Here is a 10,113-nt window from a genome sequence, read left to right as displayed (position 1 = left end):
TTTTATGTAGGTCTGGTTTTTTTCATCAAAAATAGATGGAATTCATTTATTTCGTTAAATGTCCATCTTCTTCCCTGGAAAACAATGCTCATTCTTGCTGCGTAAGTTATTCTTGGCTGCATACCAAGTTCCTTAGCCTTTCGGAATATCATGTTCTAGGCCCTTCGTTCTTTTAATGTGGACGCTGCTAGATCCTGGGTTATCCTTATTGTGGATCCTCCATATCTGAATTGCTTTTTTCTAGCAGCTTCCAATATCTTTTCCTTTGTCTGATGGTTCTTGAACTTGGCCACTATATTTCTTGGCATTTTGATTTTAGGGTCCCTTTCCAGTAGGTGATCGATGAATTTTTTCAATGTCTATTTTACCCTCTGTTTCTAGAACGTCTGGGCAGTTCTCTTTGATAATTTCCTCGAAAATAGTGTCCAAGCTCTTTTTTTCGTCACATTTTTCAGGGAGTCCGATTATTCTCAAATTGTCTCTCCTGGATCTGTTTTCCAGGTCTGTTATCTTTCTAATAAGGTACTTGACATTCTTTTCAATTGTTTCATTTCTCTGGTTTTGCTTGACTACCTTTTGGTTTCTCCTTGAGTCATTCATTTCTACTTGTTCCAGTCTAATTTTCAATGATGTATTTTCTTCACTCACTTTTTTTATATCTCTTTGTAATTGTCCAATTGAGTTTTTATCTTCTATGGAATTTTTTTTCATTTTATCCATTTTATTTTTTAGAGAGCTGTTTTCTTTTTCCAGCTCACTAATCCTGTTTTCCTTGGAGTTGTTTACCTTTTCCAGCTCACTAATCTTGTTTCTCAATGATTTGATTTCTTTATCCACTGTCTTTGAATGCATGGGATGACTTCTCCAGGCTCTCTTGCCAAGCTTCCCTTTCCTTTTCCCATTTCTCTTCCAGCTCTCTTGTGAGAGCCTTTTTGATTTCCTCTATGAGATTCTTTTGTATTGAGGAGCAGCTCATATCCCTCTTAGGGGATTCATCTGGGGACAGTCTGTTTTTAGTCTCCTCAGTGTTTGAAGTCTGCTCTCTCTCCATACAAAAGCTGTCAATGGTTAGAGCCCTTTTGAATTTTTTGTTCATTTTGTCAGAGTAGGAATCGAAGTAAACACATTGACAAGAGAAACAATTGGTCTGTTTTGGGGGGGATGGGGCTGGATGGTATTAATGGGCTTCCTCTGGGGGTAGGGCAGCAGAGAACCACTAACAGAACAGCAATGACTGTACTGAGTCTGTGCTCTGAGGCTCTGAGAACGAGCTGAGTCAGTCCAGGTGGGGGTTGGGGGTGGCCAGGTTCTGAGAGATGCTGGCTTTCCGGGGTTTTAATCTTCACCTCAGGTGTTTACACCCTCTCCGCTGCTCCTGGCTTGCTGCCAAGATGGAGTATCCACACTGGGGAAAAAGTCTTTTTGCAGAAACGGCAGAGATCGAACCCCTCCCCCTCTGGTCTGAGCTGTGTGAGCTGCCTGTCTCGCTCTGGCTGCCTGCCCTCAGTCTGTGCCCAGTCTGTTCGACCCTCCCCCGAGCAAACACAGACCTTTTCTGGCGACTTTCAAGGATGTCTTCTCTTGGTGATTATTTGTGGATTTCTTTCTGGGTCAAGCATTAAGTCTGAGGCTTGTCATGAAGTAAGTTCTGAGAGAAAACGAGGAGCTCAAGCAGCTGTCTGCCTCCACGCCGCCATCTTGGCCGGAAGTCTCAGTCTCTGTATTTTCAATGAATGATTTAAATATATTCCATAATTCAGACTTTTTGATGAATTCAGGTTAGCTTTAACTTAATGCTATCTAAATTTAGACCTGTCTATATCCACATATATATGCAGGGTGAGGTAAAGTGGTGGTGGGGGGGGGGAGGTGGTAGTTCTAACCTATTCCATGAATCCTAAGCAACTACTAATTACAGGACTTCAGCAGGAACCTGTAGGGAATGTATTTCAAGTGAGTGGGTGATGGGAAGCCTGGTAAGGGGAAGGACAAACATAGGAATAACTGACAGGTCCACTCCAACAGGAACATTGAGTTAGTAAGGGAAGTAATATGACATATGGTTGGAAAGGTAGGTTAAAACCATTATTATAGGATTCACTTGAAACTTGTGCAAGAGATTGGTTGAACCTACAAATGGATTTTGGCAGCTGTGGATGAACTAAAGAGTGAAGACATTGAAACAAAAAAGATACTGAACAAATTAAAATAATTCAGGCCACTGGATTATAAAGGCACTATGGAAATGTTTTGCATGACTTCCTATATCCTATATATATCATATTGCTTGCCTTTCTCAAGGGGTGAAGGAAGGGCTGAAAGGAGGGAAGAATATGAAACAAAATTTTTAAAAAATGAATGTTAATTTTTTAAAAGAAAGTGTCAAAAATAAAGTTATAAGGGCCTGAACTAGGGTGTTGGCAATGAATGTGAAGAGGCAAAGTCAGATTCAAGAAATACTGTGAAAAAATTCAAAGTGCTTAGGAAACTGACTAGGTGTAGGAAGTGACTGGTTTTCCCGTAAGATTTTATTTTAGGAACAATGAAAATTTTTCTTTATTTTTCAGTGCAGAAATTTCACTTTCCCCAAAACACAATGGAAAATTGTCTAATTTTTTTTTTAAAAAATGGAGCTGAAAATGTTGATGAAACACTGAGTATTTATTTTTAGTATAATAAAAGAAAAGTAAGCAGCATTGAAAACAAAGTGCTAAATAAAAGCCCCCCCAATATAATGAGAAAAGCTAATTACATCTTCCCAAAAATTCTATATGAAACAGACATTGAATAAGTTTCTTTTAAAAGTTGCTAACTTTAATCAGCTTGATGTAAACTTAGGTTCTGTGACTACAAGCAGCTGTGGATAACACAAATACAAATACAAGGAACTTAGAGGTGGAACCATAACAGATTGATTTACGAGGTCACTCTCCACGTGCAGCCCCTAATCTGCAATAAGGAAGCAAAAGTTTGTTTTCTTGAACATTGTTAGGGGAAAGATTTAAATGAGAATCCTTTCTCACTCCTTAGTCTTACTTGTTTGCTCCCTAATTTCCTCCAAAGAGGCCAGAATGACAAGTATCTGTCCTTAAGAACTTGTGAGAGAAGAAAGACAGCATGGAATTAGGGGTAGGGTAATTTTTGCTGTTCTCATAGGTGTCTGCTGGAAATAAAGGAGGGGAAAAGATAAGCATGACAAAGTGGATAGCTGGGTCATATTACTAATAACTATAATGGAAAAAAACAAAACAAAACAAAAAAACTTTTACCATAATGATCATACCTTGATAGCTAAGAACATCCAACCAACTTCAACAAATTCTCATATATGGGAATGGCTGTCTGTCTCATGCTGGATTATTAGAAAAGCTTTCTTTAGATCATAGGACATATTCTCCAAGCTATCATGCATCCCTCCTCTCCCAGCATTTAAGGATCAAAGATTGGGAAAATGGCAGAGGAAAGGGCAAGTATTTATTTTCAGCACGTGACCAGTGACCATCCTGGGTATTGTGATAGGGAAAAGGAGAGTGAATGAGACAGGGGAAGACAAGTGAATTCCCTTCTCACTGGATAAAAAAGGCCACTTCATAGTGGCCCTACATGGGAAGTGTTTTAGCATCATGAGTTGAAATTCTGAACACATTTTCTCAAAGAAACAGTAACAAAAGGCTCAGTGGCCTGTGTTAAACTCTTAATGTAACTTAACAAAAATTTATTAAGTGCCTACTATGTGGAAGGCACTGGACTAAGGAATAGGGATACAAAAATTCAATAAGTTATGGCACCTTCACAATCTATTAACATAGGTGAAATATTGATCTGAATATAGGCCATACTCTTAAAATGAGATGGGGAGATGAAAAAATACAGAAAGAGGGAGAAGGAAGGAGGGAAGGAAGGAAAGAGAGAGCAGAGAGGAGAGAGATAGAATATGAGAATGAATGTTAATTACAAGCCATGTTGGGTTATATTTAAACCGGATTTAAGAGGAAAGATGAAGCCTATTTTCAGACCAATATAATATTGGGGGAGGATTCTTCATAAAGTCTTTGTGCTCTCTGAAAGCTTAATAATTTAGGCTGCAGACATGATAGACACAATCTGTAAATATCATTGCAAAGCAAATTTATTAAGGCTCAGGAAAACCACATTACATAGATTTACACAATGTGTTCTCATTTTAAATCTTGTGACAAATGAAAACTAGCTACTGTGTGGATGAAAAGATGAAATGCATCAACTTTAATAACGAAATTAAACTTGCCTTTCAATGCTACTTACAGATTGTTTCATAATTACAACCTAAGTCAGTAAAGTTTAAAAGTTACAAGTTTAAAAGGTTTAAAACTGCATAATGAACTTGATTAAGACCTTGTATCAGTTACATTCTGATTTAAAGTCTTTTTTGGGCTGGCCTCAGAATCTAAACACACCATAATATTTTTTCCCTGGTGAGCAAATGCATTCTGTATTCTAAAACAAATAACTTCCAAATAAATTTTAAGAACACAGCCCTTTCTTCAGTTGGGAGCTGCCTGTATTAAAAATACAATCAGCCAGGCATCATGGCGCACACCTGTAGTATCTGCTGCTAGGGAAGCTGAGGCTGCTGGTTGGTTTGCTTGAACCTGGGAATTCTGAGCCACACTTAAGACTAAAACTTACCAGGTGTTTGCACTAAGTCTGGCACCAATATGGTGAGCCCCCAGGGAGTGGAGATGGAAAAACAAGCAGGTTAAAGCTCCAAACCAATCAATCAGCAGTGGGATCGGGCCCTGAGTAGCCACTGCCCTTCTAACCTGGGTGAGATAGTGAGACCCAGACTCAAAAATTTTTTTTTTTAAAAAAGAACAACAACAACAAGAAAAGAAATACAATCAAAGCTTTTCAATAATACTGCCCCAGTGATTGCCTGCAATGCTGCCATTGAGTTACATGTATTAAAGAACAAAGAGAATATTTCCATGGCTCTGTTTTCCCACAAGGCATTGGAATAACCCTGGGTAACTGGCATGACATACTCCTGTAAATGAATAGTTTTTTATATTAAAGTTAAGTCTTGGGCTTGAATCACATTGATTTCCTCTTAACTACACATTTTTCTCATTTTTTTTCCATTACTTGCTTTTTCATAAAGGATGGGCAAAACATTTCTTCAATACATTATGCATATTTTGGAATAATTAAAAGATAGTAGCACTGGGTGAATGATTATATTCCTTATTTATAAGTGTTATAAGAACATGTTATATAACCTTCAATTTTAAAAGCAAGATATACAACTGATATAATCAGAGACAACATTCAATTCTTAAGATCAACTTAGGTAACTTCAATGGAAAAAAAAATTATTTTCTGGCCTGGACCCTTTCTTTCACCAACACCAAAAATTTGTGGGGATTTGAAACTATCTGGTCAGTAAAAGAAAACGTTCATAAAGCATCATTCCCTTTTTCTTAGTCAATATTCTCTTCACAAATGTGGTAACGTTTTCTCCTTAAGTGCTTTTGTCTGAAGCAATTTTTCACCTTTACTAAAACATGGTTTCTCACATGCACATAAATTTCATAAAATGCCCAATTTTACCTCACCTCCTATGAATGACATTTAAGCAAAACACTAGAATCTGAACCCCAGAAGCAAGAGGGCTTTGCTTCCGTATCTTCAATTCTTCTCTGCTCCCCAATTATTCCACTCAAGCAGAGATCTAGTACTCAATACAAATGGGCATTGAGCTACTAGTAACACTTGGAATTTAAACACCACTTTTTATCCAAAGTTTCAAAGAACTTTACAAAAAATTATCACAAATTCATACATAAAGAAATTGAGGCATAGAGAGTTATAAATGATTTTCCAAGAGTCATAATGCAGGCCAGTGGTGGGATGTGGGATTTATGACTTCCAATCCCTTAAGCTAACTGCTAATATACTCTCTATCGACATAATTAGCCTCAAAATCTGTCTAAATATATACTGACAATTATAAGGATCAAAAAAGGAGGTGAGGGGCAAATACAAAAAAAAAAATTTTTTTTTTTTTTGTAAACAGTTCTTATATCATACCCACTGCAGAATGTTTAATGAAGCATTCGAGTCACAGCTCTTAAGACAAAAGCAATGTTATAACTCAAAGTCAAATATGTACTCATTGGCCAGATAGATTCGTCGGAATATGAGAGCTGCCAATGCTAGAGTCAGGATGACGATCAGTACGGCTGATCCAATATGATCCGTGTTGGGGTTGGCTCTTGGCTGCTGGACCTGAACATCAGATGAATTCGATGATGTTCTTCTTTGACTTTGCTGCTGGGCCCGGCGCTGTCGAGGGCTCATGGAGGTATTCTTGGAAATGGTTTGGGGAGGCTCTTGTAGGGAAGTTGCAGCAATGTTCTGAGCATCATACTAAGAAATTTTAAGAATAGTTAATTGAAGCAAAGAAAACACTCATAGAGACACACATACACAAATATACATGCACTACATCATGTTAGAATATAGAGAGAAATAAATTTGGACAAGAACAGGGTTACCAAGAACCATTCTAAGCTCCTAAAATGGCCTTAAATTTGATGAAATAGACTTATGGGGCAGGGTAAGAGTAAGGATTTATACAGAGTCCTCTCTACTGACTAGTTACCCAAGCTAATCTCCAGTGGTACTCTAGCAATGCTTGCTAATACTAGGTTTACTAGAAAGTACTAGAAACTATCCTCTTTCCCTCAGGATATCTGGGAAGGGAAACAAGCTGACTCCTACTTTCAGTTTCATAGGCCAAAAGCAGCAGTTAATGTGACTTTTCTGTATCATGCACTAATATGGGATATCAATATTATTCAATCTGCCTTATGTGCCTTGGAACCATATTCATCAAATAAAACCAGATACAATATAGTGCTTCACCTCACAAGAGACATGTTACTTTCTTAACTTACTGTATTGTCACCCATAGTCATAATCTGTGCCAGACAATCTCAAAGAAGCTTAAAAGGCAATGTGTTTTAAGCTAGGACAGCAATAACGGGAAAAGAGGATTCTTCTGGGTAGTTGTGGTCTAAAGACATTTGGGACAGGCTTAACTTTTACTATGATATACTTTTGTTCGGGGAAAAAAAGCCTGATCCTGGCATTTGTCTTGAATTCTTTGTTTAACCTATCATAAGAAACTTACAATGACTACATTATTCATATATATATATATATTTCTCCTATATATTCCTCCGCTCCCCACAGAAGCAGGAGAAAAACACAAGCCTCATTGACTTTTTTTTACTACCAGCTCTAACTCTGTCATCTCTTGATTCAAATACTGATGCTGTCACTTAATGGTAGCATAACTGAGGAAGAAATACTATCATCTTAAAGTTGTGATACTTATTTACAAGTTTAATAGACCATATCTCTATTTCTTAATATACCTTATGAGGCACACAGGATAGGTATCCTGAATTTATAGGGGAGACACAATTATAGATTCTAAAAATAACATAAAGGGAGACAGTAGTAAAGACATTAACTTTTCATATATTCTGATTCTTTGACTTCAGGGATGCCAGATTATTACTTTTGCTACCTAAAGAAATTAAATAGCATAACAGTATCATTTTACAAATTATCCATAAATCTTAATATTCCTAGTATAAACAAATAACTGGTAATAGCTACCTGAATTGAACTATACTAAACGAGCTACAAAACATTCAAAATAAAGTATTTGTTGTTCTTGGTTGGTCGCCAAATTTAAAACAGGTAAGAACACATTCAATTTCATGTAAAACAACAAAATTCCTTAGTTCCTAAGAGAAATACAAATTCCTAAAAGGAACAAAAATATCCATATGGAACTAGCAATCCAGAGACTGGAATAAAAAAGCCTGATAACTAAGATTGATCCAAATTAAATAAAATATTTTACTTTACATAACTTGCTTGACTAATCAGTTTTAAAAACCCCAATCTCATCCTTCCTCAAAACCTAGCCTAAACAAACAGCTTACCAAACTAATGTCCAATTCTTAGAAAGAAAGCACTTCAGCTTTTAAAATATATGTTTATGTGATATAGGCAATCTAATTCTTTTCTTTTTGGCTAGGCAATTGGGGCTAAGTGACTTGCCCAGGGTCACACAGCTAGGAAGTGTTAAGTGTCTGAGACCAGATTTACTCAGGTCCTCCTGATTTCAGGACTGGTGCTCTATCCACTGTGCCACCTAGTTGCCACAATCTAATCCTTTAAAATACTAATATAATTTGGATATTATCCAGGTTCATCAAATGTAAAAAGAGGCAATCTTATTTAATTATCTTATCTAATTATAAGGCTCTAACTAGGATCAGTTACTTCACTTGGTCATCTATATGTCAAGGACCATTGATCTAAATCTAGTTGATACAACTAAGCTTTCAGCAATTGTTAACACTTTGCTCCTTTACATAAGAAAAAAGCTTAAAAGATAAAAACCAATAATAATGATTTAAGTCTTAAGGAAAGGTAGGCAGTTTTCAGCTGGCAAGCATTCAATTTCTATCTTTTCTGCAGACAACACTCACCCTTATCCCATTCTCCACCTCATGCCAGACCCCGCTATCCCTGCCCATAAAAGTTATAATGAACAAATCTAGGACCATTACAGAAATTTTATTCACATATAGAATAAGAGAAAAATCTAAGAAAATGGAACACCTTAATTAATTTGATTTTGGGGACAATTAATTGGCCTACCTTCATGATAACCTACCTACCACACCAAATGCTTTCCATATATGACCTTAATTTTTTTTACTTGATTTTGTTATACTCATCAACATTGTGTAGATAGGAGATTAATATTCCCCTTAAAATTCAATTATCTCTGGAATTTTTATAGGGTTATCAATTATTCACACAATGGGAATTAGCTTAAACCACATTCCTCCTAGGACCAAGTTACACTAAAGGCGATTTTGAGGAGTAGGGCAATTTTGGAATCTTGGAACAAGTGAGAGGATGGACCTCGATAACATTCTGAAATTGAAAATGAGAGGGTGTTCAATGCAGCATGAGGGCTTTATGTAATATTTGGGAAGGCCAATGACAATCTGAAGTACATCCAAAAAAGGAAACCAGGTTGGTGAGGACTAGAAACTGGGTCATCCACTTTGTGTAAAGTACCTGGGGAAGTTTAGCTAGAAAAGAGAAGACTAAGAAAGGATGTGGATACCATCTGCAGATCTTAGAGGCAGCCTAGTACAGTGGAAAGAGTTCTGATAATGACAGTACCAAGCCCAAATTCAGTCCTAGCTCAGCCCTGCGGCCACCTACACAGCTCAGGCTAGTGTCTTTTCTTTGCAGGCCTACTGTTTCTTCATCTATAAAAGAAGAGAGTTGGGAAGATGACCTCTCAGAGCCCTTTCAGCTCTACAACTGTGATCTTAAGTAGCCAACTTATTTTGGGTAAGGAACTAGATGTGTACTACTTGAACCTAGGAGGAGTGAGAGGAAATTGCGGAGGCAGATTTTGGCTCAATTTAAAAAAAAAAAATATTCCTAACAAGAGCCATATCAAAACAAGGGCTTTTTATGCAAAGGCTCAATGACTAGTTGTTAGGAAATGTGTCATCCTTCCAAATCATTCCGGGTTACAGCTTTGAAGCAATGTGACAGTTTTTATGCTTCTTAATATTATCTTAATATTTTTTTCAACTTAATGAGCTAGTTCAGGCCTTCATCATCTCTTATGTGAAGAACTTCCTAACTGGTCTCCCTGAATCTAGTCTCTTTTTCTTTAATGTATCCTCCACAAAAGGATGCCAAATTCATATTCCTACAATAGAGATCTGACCATGTCCTTCTCAAAAATGTTCAATGACTCCTCAGTGCCTCTAGGATAAAACATTAACTCATCAACTTGATATTTAAAATCTTCTACAATAAAATCTGACTTATCTTTCCAGTCTTATTTACTATTATGCCTTCACAAACTATCTACCACCAGAGCCTCCTAAGCAGTTACCAATAAAATATAAGCTCTTTAAGGGCAGAGACTGTTAATCGTTTTCAATAAACAGAAGAATCAGTACTTGTAGGTTTTAGAAAATACAAAGGTCATTTAGGACTTTCCCTCAGAAAATA

General features: G+C 36.8%; 1 protein-coding gene across 2 annotated transcripts in view; it reads right to left on the bottom strand.

The window, feature by feature from the left end:
- Positions 1 to 2,642: 2,642 nt before the first annotated feature.
- Positions 2,643 to 10,113, bottom strand: part of UBE2J1 (ubiquitin conjugating enzyme E2 J1) — a 43,937-nt gene continuing 36,466 nt past the window's right edge. For both annotated transcript variants that reach the window (XM_074310306.1, XM_074310307.1), the window contains exon 8: positions 2,643 to 6,408. In XM_074310306.1, coding sequence (XP_074166407.1) covers positions 6,127 to 6,408 — 282 coding nt within the window. In that variant the 3' untranslated portion in view covers positions 2,643 to 6,126. The remainder of the gene's footprint in view (positions 6,409 to 10,113) is intronic.

This window comes from Sminthopsis crassicaudata, chromosome 4, assembly GCF_048593235.1.
Source record: "Sminthopsis crassicaudata isolate SCR6 chromosome 4, ASM4859323v1, whole genome shotgun sequence".
Classification (NCBI taxonomy): domain Eukaryota; kingdom Metazoa; phylum Chordata; class Mammalia; order Dasyuromorphia; family Dasyuridae; genus Sminthopsis; species Sminthopsis crassicaudata.
This window is presented reverse-complemented; position numbering and strand designations above follow the sequence as displayed.